Source organism: Silene latifolia, chromosome X (assembly GCF_048544455.1).
Source record: "Silene latifolia isolate original U9 population chromosome X, ASM4854445v1, whole genome shotgun sequence".
Lineage (NCBI taxonomy): Eukaryota > Viridiplantae > Streptophyta > Magnoliopsida > Caryophyllales > Caryophyllaceae > Silene > Silene latifolia.
The window spans coordinates 329,103,484-329,125,065 of NC_133537.1; the positions used below are offsets into that span (position 1 = coordinate 329,103,484).

A 21,582-nucleotide genomic window follows, 5' to 3' on the forward strand; every position below is an offset into this window, starting at 1 on the left:
TTACTCTTTAATGGAGTAAACATAATACATAATTAGCGGTTAAATCACTAGAATTAAAATCACTGAGCACCAAATCACTAACAACATTTAGTCTACAATGTTGTGTCGATGTATTAAGCAAAGTGTTAACTAAAAAACTGTCCGAAATGGAAATAGAAAGGGTGTTAACTACTTGCATGATACAATAATGTAATGAGTTTCTTAAGAAAAGTTGCTGAACATTGATGCAAATTGTATACATAAACAAGAAATCAAGTAATGAAGTAATGTTCCTGTTACAACCGACATCAAGAGGACACAAAAAAATTGCCTTAAGAGGATACTTTTGATTACTCTTTGACCTTTGCAGGGACGACAAATGGAAGCAGGGGGCGGAACTTCATCAGCAAAAGTAAGTACGGAGAGGAAGACTATAAACAGAACGGCGTTAAGAGTGACATTTTATTCCGGAGAACTGTCTCAAGTCAATCGCCACCACCCAACTGCAAATGGAGTTGTGCAAAATATTAAAAATAAAAAGATATTAGGCCATTACCAACTAAACTAGTTGACATCTCCTGAGATATTAGGCCATTACCAATTAAATGACTTTTCGATTATGTTTTGCATAAATTGGTTAAAAGACGATATGGATTAGAAAAGAAAACAGTAAAATACCAAAACAGCTTCTATCTCCTTGTCAGACAGAGGTGTGCGTTTAGGCTGCTCTGAAGCTGAGCCACCTGAAGTACTGGGTGCCTTTGAGGATGGTATCTTGTGAGAAGTCATTGTTTCCGAAGGTGCCTTTGTTTGGGGCACTGTACCTGTGCAACATCAAATACAGATATTAAGAAACAGGGACTAGCATGACAGCAGCATAGGTACCAGTAATCCACGGGACAACAGTTCATAAACTATACATCTGAGGTAGTAACTTTTATTGTTTATTTTTTGAGTTTTATTTTAAAGTTTTTGAATTCTGCTTTAGTATAAAGTTTTTGAGCATATTTACTAAAACATTACACTAAAAAACTACAAGGTATGAGGTATTACCTCAGATATGCGTAATCCTTTTTTTCCACGGGACAAGTATATATGAAAATCGCAGATTAGTGTGCCATAGTAGCTGCACTTCCTAATAAGACCCTTAGCCCTAAATCATGCCTCCGTCACTGATATATACATCATCATACCAATACTTACCCTCATGAACCCAATTGTTGTCCTCACTTTCTCCATCAAATGCAAGTGTGCATAACAGATTAAATACCATATGATAGGAACAAAGTGTAGCAAGTCTATGATGAACAATACTACCTCCGTCCCAATCATTTTTTCAATCATTTTTTTATTTTTTGGGATATTCTCTCGTGTACCCCCGAACTTTTTCATTTTCTATGGTGTACCTTTTTTTTCGCAAAAAAACTTTGACCGTCAATAATTCTCTGTTACGAGTTCAGAAAACGGTTATTTTTTTTTTTCAAACCAATTATCTCGTCAAGGCCATCAATTTGAAAAAAAAAAAATCGCCGCTTTTTGAACTCGTAGCCGGTAGTTATGGTTGGTCAAACATTTTTTAACGAATAAACTTTGACCGACCATAATTCTCGTCTACGAGTTGAGACGTCGGTGAATTTTTTTTCAAACGGAAGACCTCTTAAAAACGGTCAATTTGGAAAAAAAGTTTATCGTATTCTGAACTTGTAGCCCAGAGTTATTGACAGTCAAATTTTTTTGCATGAAAAGAGGGGTATATCATAGAGAATGAAAAAGTTGAGGTGTACACGAGAGAATATCCCTTATTTTTTTTATTCGTGGTGAGTAGGATTTTAGTCAAAGTTCGACAAATGACGAGGACGGAGATAGTAGCTAAACTAAGATCAACACACCCATATAGGCTAAAGTCAGAATTATGCAAGAACAGGCATGACAAAAATACAAAATCATCATTTTATAACAAAGATTCAACATTTACTAAAAATTTCATACAAAAGTTGAAACCTTTGAATATAAGGAAATTAATTGATGTCAAATTAAATGGCATAAAACAGCAAGGAAATTTGAAGTACCAGAAGTTGAAGATTGAGGGCGTCTCAGAGGGAATTTGATGCGTGGGATTCTGGTCATGATTACTGCAATAATTGGCGTGTGGTGAAACAGGTGTAATTGTTGTTTTTGGTGTGATTTATGTGGTTGGTTTCTTGGTATGTGATCACTTGATCATTACACACCTCAAGTGTTGTTGGTTTGGATAAGGAAGAATAATCTTTTCCATTTTTAATTGATATTTTTCGCCTCATTTAGTCGTTTATCTTCTGGTTTAAAACCGTCCTAACTTCAGACCTTACACCATTTTTTATTATCAACTCTATTTGTTCAGGTGTGAGAACCGTCTTAAGTTAAGACAATCGTAAATGAGAAAAATAGGTATTTTTCATTTGGTGTACTGCGGTTTGACGGTTTTAATTTTTAGCATTTTTGTCTGATTGTCGGCCTTGGTTTAACCCATGTTTCTTCCATTGCTTGAAACCCAAGACCTTATACTTCATATCTATATATGTAAACCATTGAGATACATTACCTTTAATGCTTATTATTGTAATGAAATGTAATATATATACATCAAATAGAAATTCAGCAATTGTCCAATTAGTACCAAATATACTTAAATATAATCTCATTTTGGAACTCTCTCATATGCACCAATAACAATTTATTTCTTAATGTAATATAACATCAAATAAAAATAACTAGTTTTAAACCCGTGCAAAATTGCACGGGTATGTATTTGGGCCAGAATGAATGTTTTTTGATGTATATTTGTTTTTGCATTTCTATTGTACCTATCTAATTGGTCTAAATCAACGATGTACATAATTAATGTTTAAATTTGTTACAAACATGTGTTCACATGCACTGGTTTATAAGGAAATAACGTAATCTACTCTTGTAAATAAAAAATGCATACATAAAAAACTTTACATTCGGATAAAAGAAATATAATCTAATAATCAACTTTAACATATGCAAGTTATTCTAAAAATTGAAAAATTTCATGATACACTACATTAGTAGTCGTAGTAGAAGTACGCATATCTGAATCACAAATTAAAATTTTCAAGCCTTCTTTTCGGGTGACCTTGGAAAGTGCGACATAAAGTCCGGCCATGACTAAACACCTGGTCTTGGAAGATAGATCTTTGACTGAGATAAAGACTATCATTGACTCTTGTTTATCGTCATTGCAAAACAAACAGCGATGGGGAATTGTCTTCTACTAAAACGTACCGGAAATCTACTCGTGTCCGATGGAGTAAGTGTTAGTCGAGCAATATGCACTCTATCACCTTTATGACTACCAGTTAAGACAATACATCTTATCACGCGTGTCCCCAGATCAGTCACAATTAGTCTCGTGCCGTTACACAACCCACGTGATTGATCAATGTTTCGCAGAAGCATCACCATAACACCGACCTTCAACTTCAATTGGTGATTCGGGAGTCCGGCACATTTAATACTGTTGAGGAATTCAGTAGAGTGAATGTCACCGTCACCTGTACCTCTGTCATCACTACATGCCTCATCGGAGCTTAAATAAATTCTCTCATCCTTTTTAATAAGCGATAAAACATATTCATTTACTGATTCAACAATCTCGTGAGTAGGGGCCAGGATTGCCCTTTGTTGGAGATATTCCGGATTCCACAATTGTGCTAGCAGATCCGGATAAGTGACATCTACTAATGTCTTAATAGGATTCGTCACATCTTGAATTAGTAAGTCGGCTGGTAATTCTAGATCAACTTCTCCATCATTTTCACCGCCTGCTATACCATCTCCAATCTCTAAGAGCCATTCGGAGATTTTTCGTAACTCCTCAACATTGTCACTTGAACTACCAACTTGCAATCGCATATTTTTGGTTAATCTAAGTACCTATACGTGGTATATGTTTTATATAATTTAAATACAGTACGACAATAATAATTTAAGTAAGACTCACATAAAACGGTAATTGATATTTAAAGAAAGAAATATATACCTTGCAGAAAGACCATAAATACGATGAACACAGGGATGCAGCCACAACATCTGCTCTACTTCCTTTTGAAACAACCGGTAATGTCTGTCTAAAATCACCCCCGAATACCACAACTTTCCCACCAAACGGCAGTTTAGCATTTCCCACGTCCAAAACACGCGTTACATCTTTTAAACTTTTATCAAGGGCCTCAAAGCAATGCCTATGAGTCATTGGTGCTTCATCCCATATTATGAGTTTAGCACGTATCAAAAGTTCAGCTAAATCACTGTCGGGCTTAATTCGGGAGCATATGCAATCCTCCGTTACATTAATGGAAATTCCAAACCTGGAATGAGCTGTTACACCACCTGGTATCAATGTTGCTGCAATTCCACTTGACGCAATAGCCACAACAATATCGCCCTTACTCCTGAAACAGGCACACAAAGCTCTCCAAAGGAAAGTTTTCCCAGTTCCACCATATCCATAAACGAAGAACACCCCTCCTTTGTTATTTAAAGCAGCTTCCGTAACTTCATTATACACCAACCTCAGCTCGTCAGTCATTGAAGATAACCGAATCTCATGTTCTTCACTCAAGGACTGTCTATCGTACGACAACGCATCCATGACTAAACTATTTCGATGATGTGTCGTTGCAGACATGTCTGGGAACGACATTCCCTCAAATCGACGAAGTGAACTATTTGAAGAGAATTTTCAATATCAATAAGTGCATAATTTTGCAACTCTTCATCGGTAAGCTGTAAATCTGTGGTTAAAAAAGTTGCAATATTATCTATGTGATTTTATATACTGCAGCAATAAATTCATAGAATAGATGAAGGTAAGAATGCGAAATATGAAGAATTGTTTTAAAGTTCTTCTAATTAAAATAGCGGTAAATGTTTACTATTAAATGAAGATACACCTTGATTGTTAAGAACAGTGCGTTGCCTATGAAGGATGTCCGATAGCAGTTGCCAAGTTTCGTCCCAGACTCTGCTCGGCATAGACAAAGTGCCAGAAAATAATAACGTCGCGAACAAATTTCTCAAGTAGAAGCCATACCCCCAATCAGCTGCTTCCTTGATAGCTGCAATATACTCTCGATCATCACCAATTAATCCCAATGCATAACATGCTTCTCTAAATGTCGGATGAACAAAATAATTCACAGTCCTAATATCCTCAAAATATTTTGGTCCCTTAACGTGATTCAACATTACTCTCATGAAATACAACTCAACACATTGCGGGGAAACGTGAACCAACCTACCAATTGTAAATCCTTTTTTCCTAAGGCTCTATTGGCGAACTTTCTTTTTCCAAACAAATTTGGTTGGAAATTCACAGTACAATAATTCTTCAGCAACCTGCATCTCTTCTACTGTCGAATTATTACAGCCCATCCAATTAAGAAATTGTGACACCCCGAGCGAAGTATTTTCTACGACCTCATCAACCCAATCATCATCGTGGAAGACAATAGGTTGCTCGTCTGGAAGATGGTACTGTAGCCTTTCAACAGCATGAGTTCTGTAGTGGATATCAAACCCAAAAATTCTCCAAGCGGCTTCACATGCACAGAGATATCGACAACCGTAAAACCTCTTAATCTTATCAAATCGACCAGGGTTCTCCTCATTACATCGTGTGTAAGACGACTGCATGGTAACTCGATCAGAGCCCTTGTTAATGTACTTAAATAGGTACTTTATGGATCTAGATTGATTACACCATTCGACATTGATATGAGCCCGATATTTCAACAACAACTGAGAGTTATATGGAATGACAAAATTATTTCCCAGGGGCACATCATCTTTAATCACCGTAACTCCTTTCTTGCTTCTCTTGTATATAGGGTACCCATCACCGTCAACTGTTGTTCTCTCGGTGCACGGCTTTTGGTAATATTTTGAGTAGTTGTCTCCGACCATACACGGACATGAGGGCTTTGCTTTACCACACGGTCCATGAAGCATATACTCGCAAACAACACTATGTAAGACGGGATCTGTAGTCGGATTAGGAATCTCCGCGGAAATGATTTTGTCGACATCTGCGGCTGTAGGAAATTTGTCCTCCCGATGTAGGAACAATACTATATGGGCATGAGGGAGTCCACGTTTTTTAAATTCAATAGTATACACGACTGCAAAAAAGACGTTCATAAATATTATTAGATTTTTCTACAGTAATGCTATGTTAGAAACGATATATTAAGTTAAAAGATTAGCAATTGGTAGTACCTCCTCGCGCTCTTCCAAAAATATGTCGATCCTTTAAGTCCCTAATCAACTCATCGAGCTTCATTTTAAAGACGCGACAGACAATATCTGGACGGTCCTCGGGTCGCAACCCTCTTTTAGAAACAAATAGTACTATTTCCGGCCACTTTGGATTACAGGTGAAAGTGATGAATAAATCTTGATAACCAAACCACTTACAAATAGTCATGGTATCAAGGAAATATGCTTTTTTCCACTTGTCACCTCCGGGAAAGAAGAAGGCACGATAAACCGAGTACCCGCCGAAGATGGCTCAACATCTCCTATTCCAACAACATTTGAGAGGTTCTTATAATTATCAACTCGAAGTCGATCTTGGTTAAAACGAATGAAATTCAGCCTATGCGATTCGACCAGCATATAACAATCAACTAAAAATTGGTGGAATGCCTTACCAGATAATAAGATCGTTGGAAATTCAACATCTGGTGGTCTCTCTATAAGATGATAAGCAAACCACTCCCTACACGTTGTTTCTTCACGTGGTTGGTCACTCGTGCTAACACCAATAGAAGAAGTACTATGTAGGATACCTGGCCTATACCCATCTTCTCAGGATGGAATTAACAAAAGATATTGTAAGGGGGTGTATAAAGGGTGCAACTCAGATATCCGTTGTAAACCACCGCACGACCTTCTCACAATAATATCTCGCTTCTCCATATGTGGACCAATATCCCCCTCAATTAAAGCTGCTACCTCTGAAACTGTTGGAAGATTGTAAGTTCTTCCATTACTTGATCTCCTTGAAATAAGTTTGATACTCACTTCACTGTCTGTATTTACAGCCAGTCTATCCCTAACCTTCCTAAATGTCTTTGCAATTGTATTGTGAGAGTCAATCATATTTTCCAACAATCGTATTAACTCGTCATTGAACCTTGATGGATCCCCTGGACTACAATTAAAAATAAAATTATTGCCTACGAAAAAAAATATTATACTCTACAAAAAAAAAATTATTACGGAAAGAAAATATATTTACCTAATGGCATTTTTTCGATTTTGAACTTCCTCTTCCATATCATATATGTAAAGTTGACAGAACTTTGGCCTTACATCTCCGGTCGGTACCAAAGTCCCTATCCGATGACAATTTTGATCTCCCATCCTAAAGGTGTACGGTCCTTTACCTTGATTGATGGAATGATCGATTTTACCGCCCATAGAAGTGAATGAGAACATCGAGTTATAAGCTCTAATGTTTTCTCTATAATGGTTGCTAAATCGATGCTGACCGGTCAACACCGACTTTATAAGTTCAGGCGGCTACTGTAGAAATGCGAGTTCAACTTTTCCATCAGAACAATAAAGTGAGAACTTAGGACGTCTTGTACCACGTCTTTTATCTTTTCTCTCCTCAAAGCACATCAATGCGTGACATTTCCCGCACTCATATTCTGCATCACCACAGTCCCAATAGCCTTCCCATGCTAAATAATTTTCAAAACAAAATTCATAAATTAAGACATAAAAATTAGACTACAATAACCAAAGCATGTTGCAATTCAAATTAAAAAATAAAAAGTCATGATTGAACTAACCATCATTATTTAACGGCACAGAAGAATTTTGCTGAGTTCTCGAAGATTCTCCATGTGAATAAGATGCATTAAAAACACAACTATCGGATGATTGTTCAATTCGGTTTACAGACGGAATCACTTCACTGAAAGCTTCACCATATTCAGCACATAGATCTCTCACTAAGCGCTCAACAACATCGGTCGGACTACATATAAGTTCTACACAACGTTTTTAATAAAAATTAAGGCTGTCACAAACATTAATACGTGTTAAATGTAAAAAATTAAATATAGATATATACCTGTGACGTTGGAGGTTGCTGGTGTAAAATTGACCGTATTTTGAGAAACTCCACTATGAACATTAGCAACATGTTTCTTAGAGAATCGCGACTGTCTTTTTTCTCTTGTCGTTCTCGCTCGTAACTGATTAGGCGTTAGAATAACAGTGTTGGCATATGATGGAGTAGGATCATTAGAAACGTTACTTGGCGGGGTTCTTATCGCTAACTGTTCACTTACGATTGTTCTTCTGCTTCGATGACATGGAGTATGAGAAACTGAAATGTTCACAATTGGTACTGCCGTATTATAAATTTGTGAAAACAACAAATGAAAAAGGATAAAAATTAAAATTGAAAAACTTGAATATATGTATTGAAATATTAACAATTACAAATAAAGAAGTACCGTTCATAATGTCAGATAGCGGTACTCGAGGATTTGACATTGATTGTGGCATATTGTCCGTAATCATCAAGTTTCTTTGTGCTATCTGAACTCCTATATTGGTCAAGCATAACGGCAAAGACAAATTATGTCAAACGTTATATTATAATGTACATTTTCACAGTGTAAACTACGTGGACCGTATATAAACACATCCCGAACAAAAATAAAAACACACACAATATCAAACATGGGCTGACAGAAATAATATTTTGGGCTCAACCTTTCTACAATTCACGTCCAGACCAATTTCAAGCCCAATTTCAAGAAAACCCTAATTTGGGCTCACCGATTCTTTCATTCCCGTCCAGCCCAAGTAAGTAAAAAACCCTAATACTAACCTATTATATAGTAATTTGGGCTCAAAATTTCTACAATTCCCGTCCACACCAATTTGAAGCCCAATATCAAGAAAACCCTAATTATTACCCACATTATATAAACCCATCCCCCCATCAAACCCTAAAATTTTCGTCTCCCTTTATCATTACATACCTCCGCCTTGCTCTCCCTCCTCTCTCTACTTCATTCTCTGATTACATCTTCCATACTACCATCCTCCTATGAAACCCTAACTTTTATCATTAAAGATTGCTTACTACCATCTCCTCCGTCGTCCTCCCTAATTCCGATTCCCAACCCTTCATCCTCCTACCTCTTCTTATCGCATTTATGGATGGTCGAAATCTTGTTCTTAGGAGCGTTTTTTAAAGATGTATTAATGGTAAGTTCACTTTTACTGTATTCTTTGTTGTTATTTCCGTCGATTTATAAATTAATTTCAAATTATATTCGAGTTTTTTTAAATGTTTGTTTATTTTCTTAGATCTATCAATTTTATGAGTTATTGCTAATTACAAAATCGACATAGAATTTTTTTTTAAAGATCAATTTCACTGCTTGCTTTTTTACAATGAGTTTTTATTAGATCTATGAGTTTATTTGATACACATGCTGTTAACAATTTTAAATCATTTTTTCTTAATATTTTTTGCATTTGTTTTTCGTAATATAGCAGATCTGTTAAATACGGATCTAATTAATGCAAAATGAGCTCTGCGTTTTGTTTTTGTTAATTTTTATTGCGCTTAATAAAGATGTTCCATACATGCCGCTTTGATTAAATATTAATTGCTTTGCTGACATCTTTTCCTCGCATGCAGATTGACATTCATGAAGAAGGTGAAGGCTTCCAACTTTGGTTTTAGATGCGTCTATTAAAGATGGTCTATTGATGGTGAGTTCCTTATTTATCTCTATTTTTATGTATTTTTCGCCTTCTAAATTATTTTTTTCACATGATTTTCATAAATTGAATGTTTAGATGCATACATGTAACAATTGAAAAATTAATATTTAAGATTAATTTAATTGATTGCATTTTTCGACATTTTTTTTATTAGATCTATGAGGATATTGACTTAAAAATGCTATAAACAAAAAAAAAAATCCTATTTTGTTAATATCTTTTGCGATTTTCTGCATATTTATTAGATCTGTTTGTCGTGAATTTTATATGAACAATCGAATTTTCTGATTTTCATATAAACACTGACTACTGTTATTATTAAACATTGAATATGAAAGATTGAATATTAAACACTGACTACTGTTATTATTAAACATTGAAAATGAAAGATCCATGGTTGTTGCATAGTTTTTTATTTTTATTACTTAAGAATGACAGTTCCGTGGTTATTGCATGTTTGTTAAATTGGATAATTTTAATTCATAATCATAGAACTGTGGTTTGTAGCATGATTTTCGAGTTGGAACACATAGAATTCTGCATGTAAAAAAAATCCACGTTTATTCTCTGTTGCTGTTCAAAATTATGCTGGAAGGGTGTGTTCATACGTCTTTTGGTGTTTTCAATGAATGAATTAATATAAATACGTTTCTCCACCTCGAGTCAAGTTCTTATGAGTCCACCTAAATATTTGAGTCCATAAGTCCTCTCTACATCCCTTAAATCTTCCACTAAGGATGGTTGAGATTGAAAGCAAAAAAACATATTTAACACCACTGAGTTTTCTATACACTAATTAAATAATTAATCTCACTTTCTCTCTCTAGCTTTAATTATACATTCACTAATTCATTATCATACACTTAACAAAAAAAAAAAAGTCTTCTTATGCTTCAAAGTTTATACAAGTTTTACGAGTGTAATTTTAACGGAAAAAAGTGTAACTTAACAAAAAAAAGCGGTTTTGACGTAATTTATTTTGTTTTTTGTAATTTTGAGACGAGTTTACGACATTTTAGTATTTTTAAAGTGTAACTTTAACAGAAAAAATTATAATTTTAAACTACGAAGCGGTTTTGACGTATATTATTTTGAAACTTGTAAGTTTATACAATTTTTTTTAGAGAAAAAGTTTATTATACAAATTTTATGACACTTCTACTCTTTTAAATGTGTAATTTTAACAAAAAAAGTGTAACTTTAACAAAAAGAAAGCGGTTTTGACGGATTTTTCAAATTTTACGACAAATTTTGAGAATTTTTTTTAAATTTTTAAAATTTTTTAAAACTTTTAACACAACTCATTGTAAACTGAGTGATTTATAAGTGTAACTTTAATCGTTTAGAAGTGTAACTTTAGTTCATTAAAGTGTAATTTTAGTCCATTAAATTATAATTTTAGTCTATTAAATTGTAATTTTAGTCCAAAAGTGTAACTTTATTCCATGAAAGTGTAATTTTAGTCCATTAAATTGTAATTTTAGTCCATTGAGAGTGTATCTCTATTCTCTAGTCCATATTAAAAGTGTAACTTTAATGCATTGAGAGTGTTACTTTAGTCGTGTAATTTTAGTCCATTGCGAGTATAACTTTAGTCATTTGAGAGGGTAACCTTAATAGAGATAAATATAACTTTAATGGAGATAAGTGTAATTTTAATAGATAAAAGTGTAATTTTAATGGAAAAAAGTGTAACTTTAATAATAGAGAAAAATGTAATTTTAACAGAAAAAGTGTAACTTTAATAACAAAAAGTGTAATTTTAAGAGATAAAAGTGTAATTTTAATAATAGAGAAAAATGTAACTTTAACAGAAAAAAATGTAACTTTAATAGAAAAATGTGTAACTTTAATAAAAAAAAATGTAATTTTAATGGATAAAAGTGTAACTTTAATAATGAGAAAAATGTAACTTTAACAGAAAAAGTGTAACTTTAATAATAAAAAGTGTAATTTTAAGAGATAAAACTGTAATTTTAATAATAGAGAAAAATGTAACCTTTAACAGAACAAAAATGTAACTTTAATAGAAAAAAGTATAATTTTAATAAAAAAAAGTATAATTTTAATGGATAAAAGTGTAACTTTAATAAAGATGAATATAAGTGTAACTTTACTATAGATCTAGGTTTAATTTTCAAAGTGTAATACATCTAGGTTTAATTTTCAAAACTAGATCTAACTTTTTCATAATTTCACCGACAATAAAAACAACACACAAAATACGAAGAAAAAAAATAGTACAAGAAACCGAAACCGAAAAAAATAAATGTGATTAAACCGAAAAAAATAGACTACAAGAAAAAAAATGTGACTACAAAAAATAAACCGAAAAAAATAAATATAACCAATACCACCACCACCAACTACAAGAAACCGAAAAATAAATGTGACTAAAATAATATAAGATCTATTTAGTAGATCTAAAACTAAAATAAAAAAGGAGAGATATGAAGGAGGAAAAAAACACAAACACCAAAACAAAACAAAACAAAAAACAAAACAAAAAAAAACGTCGACCGACGGTGCGAATGGTGGCCGGCGGTGGTGGTGGCCGGCGGTGGTAGCTGGTGGTGGTGGCCGGTGAGGAAGAGAGGGTTCTTTTAGTTTTGGGGATTTTTGGGGTTTTTGGGATTTTTTGGGTTTTTGAGAGATTTGGGTTTTAGAGAGGGAGAGAAAGATTGAAATTGTGTGAGATGAGAGAGAAGATGTTGGGTGGAAAAGTATATATGTTAAGATTAGTGATTAATTAAGATGTTGAGATTAATTAGGATGAGTAGAGAGAGGGGGTTTAGTTTAGCCTATTAATCCCTTTTTTTTGTTTTGATCTTAGCCATCCATCTCCCTCATCCACAGGCCCTAAAGAGGACTTATGGACTCACACTTAGAAGGTGGATTTACTTGATCTTAACTCTCTCCACCTCCTTGCATTTATTGACTATTCAATTTTTTTTGGTTATTTGAAAAATTAAATTACCAATTTTATTAGATAAATAAATTGCATCATTAATTTTTGTACTATTTTATCTGTATAAAAATGATAACAAATAATGGCTCACATGGCCAAATTATGGCTCACATGGCCCAACCCAATTGACTCTGACCTAACCCAATTGTATGACCTGAACCAACCCAAATTTGGTCACATGGGCCAACCCAATCCAGTCAGACCTAACATAATTCCAATAGAGTTTAACCCAGCCCAACCTGTCAAGCCAACATGACTTTACCCGCCCCATCCAAATATGAGTTGACCCAAACCCTACATGACTTGACCCGACCCATGAAACCCAAGTTCACCTAACCCACCAAACTCGAATGGGTTGACATCATCCAACCCAAACCGTTTACATAATCCAACCCAACCCATCATGGGTTGACCCAACCCAACTCAACCATCCCAACATGGGTAACCTAACCCAACCCAACATGGCTTGACCTAACCCAACCCAACACTTTACCTAACCCAACCCAACTAACCCAACATGGATTGACCTAACCCAACCCAACCCAACTGGTTGACCTAATCCAACCCAACTGTTTGACCTAACCCAACCCAACCCAACCCAATTATTGACCTAACCCGACCCAACCCAACCCAACTGTTTGACCTAACCCGACCCGACCCAACCCAACTGGTTCACCTAACCCAACCCAACCCAACCTAACCTTTACTTTTTAACAATGTTGACCCCACCCAACCCAACCCAACCTGTTGCCACCTGACCTAACCCAACTGTTGTCTTTCACACTCAGGTTTCAATTTGTTACATTTCTGAACTCATTTTGCTTGCACAGTTGTCAGTTGTATTCTAATAAATACAAATCATACTAATTGTTCTACACTTGTTTGCAGATCATTTATCGACATGTGAAAAGTTAAGTGCGTTTACTGATTTTGTTCTTGTAATATACCTTTCAATTTCATATTACCCTTTCTGGGAAGATAATTTACTAACATTTCTTATCTTGCTTGTTGCAGAAACATTCTGAAGGTTTCAAAAATCTAAGTTAAGTGATATTTAATCATTGACTGTTTATAAAACTTTCCTTTTTAAGTTATAGTCATGAACTTAATACTAATGAAAATATCTTAAATTGCAGGTTATGGGATCAGTCTATTTTTTCATTGGAAGCATGCATATTGTTCATGAAAGATGGATGAAGTTAAGTAATCAATAACACATTGTAACAGAGTTTTTAATTTATAGAAAATTTTTAAGAAACTTACTATTTTCATTGTTCATTCCTTGTTGTCTTCTCCTTTTTTTTGGCTTGTACTTGAATTCCCCTTTTCCATGTTTTGATGCTTCTCAAGATGATGCAAAATATGTGCAAAATTTGACAGTTTCTAATTGATTATCTATTTAATTGATCTTAAAAAACTGGTAAACTAAAATGTGTTTCATTTATTTTGTATTCTATAAATGCATTTTGTGGCCATTATTTGAGAATAATTTGCTTCCATTTCTCACCTAAATGGATAACTACTTTGTTTAGTTGACTCAACTATTGTCCACTAACTTAGAAACTGCAAGTAGTGCATCATGGATAGTTTACCATAACTGCTTTAACCGTCAGTTAAGTTGAAAAATAATTGACATTGATTTCCAGACGTTTTTGCTTACATATTCCCTGACTAAGCTACAATAACATTCTCAAAACTTGTTATAAATTGTGCAATTCTATACATCCGTTTTTTTCCATGTATTTCAATATATGTCAATTACTCGTCCAACATTTTTTGTTAACTCGTTGGTTGGATAACGAATGTACTCTATTACTGTTGGCTGAACAAAACGTGTTGCTTTTGTAATTACATCACTTATTAATGACTAATGACATGTATCGTAAATTGGAAATGAAAAGTAAAGAATTAAATTTGATAATGTTGAGAAAAGTTCATTAATTCTTTGTCAAATTGAAATACAATAGTTGAAAAGTATAATATAAATAAGGTTCGATGATGTTGCTAGCTTATCCAATATGATGCATCTTTGTCATCTACTTGCTTCTTTAAAATTGTATCCAATCTTTGATGTCCGTAAAGCTCCATATTTGAAGTGTAGTTGCATCCGTTTGTCCTTCAGCTTCTTTGATTGTCTGCATAATAAACTTGCTATACATCTATCTTAAATATGACAACCTAAATTGTTCTATTACAACTTGAAACAACCTTGGTCCAAAACAGTACAAAAAACAATAAAGTTCAAAAACAAAAACACAAATGTCCTTTAACAACGTGGTCCAGAAATTGCTTAATAGTTGAAATGTTTTTTAGAACTCCATAAGCTGCTTGCCCATCTTAATTTCCTTCAGTTTGTTGCAGATGATTTGTCGGATGCTTCAGCCGTCTCCACGACACCTTTCTGTGGTGTGATCTCTTGAGAATTTAGCACAGGTTCGGACTCAACTATTTCTCTCATTTGCTCCTAACCAAAAAAAATGGTTACTGAAAAAGCCATTAGTATCAAAAAAATTAGTTCTAGTTAAAATTCAGTTCACCATCATTGAGTCTGATCCCGATGTGTCCCTTGTCGAAGTTGAAATAGCTTGTTCCTAAAGGAAAGGACGATATTTATTAGTAAAACGAAACAAAAAAAAATACATCGTGTGTATATATTAGTCATTAATTGATGTCATACCTTTCTTGAATTATTCATGGCATCCCACTTAGCAATTGTTCTTGGATCATCACATAAACTGATCACCCCAAATGACTTTGATTTTTGCTCAATGTTATATAAATCAGTAGCTCTTATTTTTGCCACAAATGTCCTGTCAAGTAGAGGCCTGAAATCTGGGGGAGGGACGACACGGTACATCTGAAACGATATGTAAACATTAATCAGTAACATTATAAGTTGGATTGATATTTTTGCAAATTGTATGTAAATGAGTTTAAGGTTACCTCATCTTCGTCAAGGATGGATTGTGCTGTTTTCCCAAGCAAATCAACCATTACATCATCCCAAATAATGAATTCAACCAAATCCGGATCTTCATATGTAACAAAAAAACTTAACTTGAAACCTTGGAATTGGTGATGGTACCCCCAACCCTTCATTGTGCAATTATTGTTAATTTTTTCCTTGTCACAATACCACAACCCATCTTCCCCTTGCTTCACTTTTGATCTGCATTCTTTGCATGAGTAGTAGTACCAACTATTACTAGATGTATCTAACTCAATAATCCTGGCCATTATGGCATATGCCCCTCATTTAGTTAAATTTGATATCTCTGATAAAGTTTTGGTGTTTGCACTTGCGAGGATGGGAGGATGGTACCCAACAGTTTCTGGAGCCCCAAAGACGGGTTCATCATCATCTGGAAAATTGGTAAGAAAAATGGCTTAATTAATTTAAAGCTGAAATGGGAAAGTAAAAAAAAAAAATTAAAGAGTTTCTGGACTCTATTTGGACTGTTTCATTTTGTATATTTTTCTGGACGTTTCTCGACTGCTTTATTTTGTGGACGGTTTCTGGACTTTTAATGTTGTGCATTTTTCTGGTCAATAACTATGAATGCACTTACTATTGCCCTAAAGACAATCACATCACATTAAACGGATTTAGTTGTCATACCTATTGTTGAACACGTTCACCTCGTTCATATCTGGATTAACCAATATATTTGTTGCACCCCATGTTGATGTAATGCTATCTTCCCCTACATAGTAGAAAAAAATGAGTGAATTTTTTCCAACATTTTTTTTCTTATACTTTGCATGTAATCAAAGTGTTTGTATTACTGAAATTGGTTTTTGAATGACCAGAATTTTATACCTTCATAAACAGAACGTTTCACGAATAGCATAACCAACATTGGCTTTGGTTTGTTAATGAACTCTTGCTCGATTTCTGAAATTTGCTGAACGTAGTCCCCAAACAATGAGCAGCACAAGTTTTGGTTCCTGAAAAAACAGTTTGTAATGATTATGTTGTTATGGTGTTAAGTTTAGTATATCGTTTATAGAATATTGTGAACTTACAGATTATTGCCCAAAACAATAGTCCTCCTTCTCTTGCCATGGCTGTCTCTTATTGGATAAACGTGCTCCAACCTTCCAATTACGTCTGACCCAGAATTTTTGACTCTTGTTAGTTAACATTTATGGTGCATATATGAAAAATAAATTCTAGGCCATTGTTGCTTACCAATATAAAGTCTATTCGGCATTGCACCAAAGACCACCTTATTGAAAGTGTAGAAAGGATGGGTAAAAGGTGGAATATCTACATTAGGAATGGGTACCACCCTAATGCTGTACTCGAACCAAATCTTGCACGGGTGAATTGTTGTCATGTCAAGTCCCACTCGGTTTGATGATACACTGAACCTTCTGATTTTGTATGTGCTCCCTTCATTAAGGTGCTCTAAGAAAAGGCGAGTCAGCCTTTGGTTGATTGATTCCTGAATTGTGTCTCCCTGCATTCATTCGTATTAGTTAATAACTCGTCACAATAATTTGAAAATTGCCACAGGAAAAAGGAGACTTACATTTTCGTCAATTAGGATGAGTTCTACCCCTTTCACTTCCTTAGGATTTGTCTCCGACATTTTGTACCACAATCTCATAACCCGAACTGTTAGTTACTCTGTCCTTGCTGTTTCTTTGGTGATGCTCGAAATTGGAATACTCTGGATGTGTGCCATAATCTCAAGGTTTTGATTATCTTTGCAATATTGGGTTTTTGTGACATACTCTGAATGTTTGCAATCCTATATATAAGAAAATATAACCTCTTACTAAACCCTAAATCCCCCACTACTACCATTACCCCTCAACTCCACTTCTTTGAAACTGCTGTAACTGCTGCCATGCCATATTTAACTGCATATGCCCTTATCTCAGAATAAGCTGATTATTTGAATTTAATGCAGTTTCGGATTTCATGGCTGGACGGTCCAAGTGTATTTATCATGATGATAATAACGTTGCCTATCATTCGTACTTGTAGAAGTAGAAATTACTCGGTAGCCTATCTTTGTCATCTTCCGAATTCGCAGTGCGAGACTGATAGTTAAATTGCCAGAATTTTTGCTCCAAGTACATAAATCCTCGGTGATGAACGACTTTCTATACAGATCTGAGAGGATTATTTTTTTAAAAAACAACATATTTTAAAGTGTTTCGACTTATCTTATCGTGTTTTTATTATTTAAAAAATATTTGTTATAACAATTGTGAATTATTTATAAAAAAAATTATTAAAATAAAATTATTAAAATTTTTTTAATCACTTGTAAATTAAATGAAGACTATATTAACTCGGTTTCCTATCATCGTCACCTACCAATTTCGGTGCGCGCGGCTGATAGTTCAGATGCCGAGTTTTATATTCCAAGTACATATGCCTTCATTATTGATATTTTAAAAAAACATTTTTGTACCCTCTATTTTTAAAAAATTATGTTGTGATTTTGTTACTGCAAGGTAAAATTATTTATAACAAAAATACATGTTATTCATTTTGTATTTCATTCCCGATGTATGTTCGATCCGTATATAAGTGTAATTCCTTCCTGAAATTATGTAATTTTATTGTGTAATTTTGTTTTAAAAATTATGTAATTCAGTTACGTTTACTCGCATTTGTAATTAATTCTGCGTAAATGTTATTCATTTTCTTTACACGGAATGTATAAAATTTTATCATAATATTAATTCGAAGAAGTATTCCATAAGATGATTTTATATAATTTGTTCCGAGACGGATTTTAGCGCATGTTTTAAAAGACGGATTTCTGAATAATTAAATACGTTGCACACACATGGGTCCCACCATAACCTGGATTTTCGAAAAAAAAAAGAAATTGCATTTATGACGTGGCGCGCTGTACGATGAGTATTGTCTTCTTAATTTATATAGATAAGATAAGCATTAAAGGTGTGCTTTCTATTTGATGTTATATTACATTTCACTACAATAATAAGCAACATGAAAATCAAGAATTCTCATTTTAGAACTCTCTCACATGCACCAATAACAATTTATTTCTCGAATTTGGGGGTAGGCACATGCCTAACCAATACTACCCCCAAATCTGCCCCTGATTCCCATTGCTTTGACATTATTTCCCCTAAACTCGAGTCACTAAAGTTAAAAATATTCAAATTCTTTACACAATTTTTTTTCTTTTTTCAATATACTATAAATGAACACAGAGCCGTCTCCGATATTTCTGAGGCCCTAATTTCGTGGTCCTGTGCGTAGTTTCAAAAATATGCCCCTAAAAATATTTGTATTACATCAAATATGACATAAAAATGTAAAAAACTACAAAAAAAACCATTGGCAAAACAATAAAAACTATAACAACAGCTATTGAGGATCGAACATGTGATCTTTAAGACATAAGGAAGCGCATCTACCACTGCGACAAACCTGGATTTGTAATGCTAACTTGCGCTATATGTATAACCTATAACAGACAGAAGTTCAGATTATAGGCCCCCTCAAAATCAAGGGACCTGTTCCGTCAAACGGGTTGAACACACTCTAAGCCGGCCCTAAATGAACAATAAATATTACACTAAGTTTTTTTTTTTTTTTTGGCAGCTGTAAAAAAAGATTCTTATACAAATGGCATCTGACTCATATGGTCAAATGCACTTATTTTAGAAACATCGTAAACTAAGACAAAAAAGTAACTACGTCAGGTCACTAAATCGTGTTGATGGTGTACGGATGACTGAACACGAAGACCAATTTCAACATCCACTTCATTCTTGGAAGGACGATCATAGCTCTCCAAATGATCGAACATATAGTTACATACTCATCTTAATCAACTGAGCTTCGGAGAAATACCTGCAACGAGACAAAAAAAAGTTTCTCGGAGATTCATCCCCTTGGCTGTGAAACACATCGTCTGGAACCCAACGGAACCTTTGACCAAATGAGAGAGGGCAAAGTGCACTTACGCCACAAGGACTTAGAAAGAAAAGGCGGAAAACAGACCTTGAGAGTCTGCCTCCAGAGGAGAGAAAACTCCTACACTTTAAGGACCAAACCCAACGGACAAGAACCACGTAACCCAGAAAAACGAGTAAGTAGGAAGGTAGCGAGAAAGCAACCAACTTGAACAGTCCCCTGACCATAACCAAGACCAACTCTGAATGCCATATACAGATGGACACAACACGCACAAGATGCAAAGTTACCATTGTCTTTAACATGCTACTAAACTTTATATTGATAAAAATGCAGAATAAGATAACTAGATGGAGAAGAGGACAAGACACCTCAAACATCCATGAAGGAGCCACATGGAGAAGAGGACAGGACATCCCGGATATCCATGAAGAAGCCAAAAACCTAGAGAAGGCTATTATTCGGAATAACAAGAAAAACAATAAACAAGGATGAAACATTAAACAAACTGGAGACCCCCGCATCCTAACCAACCCACAAACACTGCCCGAACTCCGACTCAACCCTACCACGCACATCTCAAACAAACAGAGAAAGCCCCAACAACCATGATCTCCCTCCAACCGACGAAAGCGACGGACTCAACGGACACTGCTCAAAAGACCCAGCCAATCCAGCAAACACCAAGACACCAACAAAGACACCCCTTTATCCAAAGGAGACTCCCCAGGACCACCAGCACCCATGCAAAAAGACCGACCAAAAAAACAACTAAGACATACACTAGTGACACGGGAAATGGGACCGATAGGTAGGGAAAGGGGCGAGGGGAAGGGGAACACCATATCGGCCCAAAACCACCACCACTAGAGCACAACGACACAACAAGATGAGCTATGCTCATCGACACGAGCAGACCAGTTTGGAGAAGAAGCCATACCAGGGGTGGGGGGAAGGGGCGAGGGAAATGGGGAACACCCCTGGGTTGCATACGAGACCTTCGGTGACAGGACAGGGAATCGGTTGGACGGGATCAGAGAAAAACATTGAACACCATCGTGACGGCCGAAGAAACACCCGAGAGCACACCGTGAGCCGCCAGACAAATCATAAAAAAAGGAGTGAGATCAGGCTTAAAGGAGACAACTAAGAACGAGATGTGACATTGGATCGCCGGAGACAGGCGAGATGACCCCATCTCCGGCGATAGGATAGGGGAAGACGGAGGAGCAGTGTGTGGGAAGTGGAGGCGGCGGCACAAAATAAACTATAGGGTTTTTTTTTTAGAGAGAAGGGAGAGGAAACTTTAGAGACAATTAAAAATATAATATTACACTAAATTGAAATTAACTAATCTTAAGTAATCTTAACTTCTCAACACACTAAAGTAAATTTGTCCAAACCTTCAATTTGTGCTGATTTTACATAGTACACGTAAGATGATTCAGTTGATCTTACTTAAAACCGTCTTAACTTAAAATCTCTAACAAACTCTTTTTATTCCCATCTTTATCTTAAGTTAATACATTCTTAAACAAAAATTATCTACCCCATAAAAAAAAAAAGTCATATTTTTGTTGCTTAAGATTCTCCACTGGCTAATTCCATGTGGCCCTAAAGTAAAAAAGTGAAGCACATAAAAAGTTACCAACTTGGCATTTTGCAAATATTAATCTACATGTAAGTTGCACTTGTTACAATCTATTAGCAGCAACAACGGGCGACAAACTTATCGCTTTCATTAATTAATTAATCCTTATAATCTGACAACTTGATATTAAAATGGTCAATCTAAAGTACAATTAAGACATTAAACATCTCAATTATACTCTAATCTTGTCAAATTAAACACCTCAATTACTCTCTCCATGGATCTAATCTCACTAATCACATCCAT

At 34.9% G+C, this 21,582-nt stretch overlaps 3 protein-coding genes across 3 annotated transcripts; all 3 read right to left on the minus strand.

Moving 5' to 3' along the window:
- Positions 1 to 464: 464 nt before the first annotated feature.
- On the minus strand, positions 465 to 4,636 carry LOC141620813 (uncharacterized). The gene is made up of 4 exons (XM_074437582.1): positions 4,025 to 4,636; positions 3,405 to 3,918; positions 658 to 803; positions 465 to 482 (listed from the first exon to the last, which is right to left on the minus strand). Exons 1-4 carry the CDS (start codon positions 4,634 to 4,636, stop codon positions 465 to 467), a joined length of 1,290 nt encoding a protein of 429 aa, XP_074293683.1.
- Positions 4,637 to 5,313: 677 nt separating this feature from the next.
- On the minus strand, positions 5,314 to 7,467 carry LOC141620814 (uncharacterized). Its single transcript, XM_074437583.1, has 3 exons — positions 7,286 to 7,467; positions 6,927 to 7,198; positions 5,314 to 6,164 (listed from the first exon to the last, which is right to left on the minus strand). Exons 1-3 carry the CDS (start codon positions 7,465 to 7,467, stop codon positions 5,314 to 5,316), a joined length of 1,305 nt encoding a protein of 434 aa, XP_074293684.1.
- Positions 7,468 to 15,119: 7,652 nt separating this feature from the next.
- Positions 15,120 to 17,367, minus strand: LOC141620815 (uncharacterized). The gene is made up of 8 exons (XM_074437584.1): positions 17,308 to 17,367; positions 16,965 to 17,235; positions 16,799 to 16,883; positions 16,593 to 16,720; positions 16,392 to 16,476; positions 15,716 to 16,001; positions 15,450 to 15,629; positions 15,120 to 15,236 (listed from the first exon to the last, which is right to left on the minus strand). Exons 1-8 carry the CDS (start codon positions 17,365 to 17,367, stop codon positions 15,120 to 15,122), a joined length of 1,212 nt encoding a protein of 403 aa, XP_074293685.1.
- Positions 17,368 to 21,582: the final 4,215 nt, after the last annotated feature.

Excerpts from the sequence above, each read along its gene's own strand:
- LOC141620813 (XM_074437582.1), bottom strand. The coding sequence starts at position 4,636 with ATGGATGCGTTGTCGTACGATAGACAGTCCTTGAGTGAAGAACATGAG. Across the intron at positions 3,919-4,024 it reads ATTTATGGTCTTTCTGCAAG|GTACTTAGATTAACCAAAAA; the intron begins GTATATATTTCT and ends TACCACGTATAG. Across the intron at positions 804-3,404 it reads TGATCAATCACGTGGGTTGT|GTACAGTGCCCCAAACAAAG; the intron begins GTAACGGCACGA and ends GATGTTGCACAG.
- LOC141620814 (XM_074437583.1), bottom strand. The coding sequence starts at position 7,467 with ATGGGCGGTAAAATCGATCATTCCATCAATCAAGGTAAAGGACCGTAC. Across the intron at positions 7,199-7,285 it reads AATCGAAAAAATGCCATTAG|TCCAGGGGATCCATCAAGGT; the intron begins GTAAATATATTT and ends TTTTAATTGTAG. Across the intron at positions 6,165-6,926 it reads TATTGTGAGAAGGTCGTGCG|TCGTGTATACTATTGAATTT; the intron begins GTGGTTTACAAC and ends TCTTTTTTGCAG.
- LOC141620815 (XM_074437584.1), bottom strand. The coding sequence starts at position 17,367 with ATGTCGGAGACAAATCCTAAGGAAGTGAAAGGGGTAGAACTCATCCTA. Across the intron at positions 16,002-16,391 it reads GTGAACGTGTTCAACAATAG|GATTATTGAGTTAGATACAT; the intron begins GTATGACAACTA and ends CATAATGGCCAG. Across the intron at positions 15,237-15,449 it reads CCATGAATAATTCAAGAAAG|GAGCAAATGAGAGAAATAGT; the intron begins GTATGACATCAA and ends TTTTTTGGTTAG.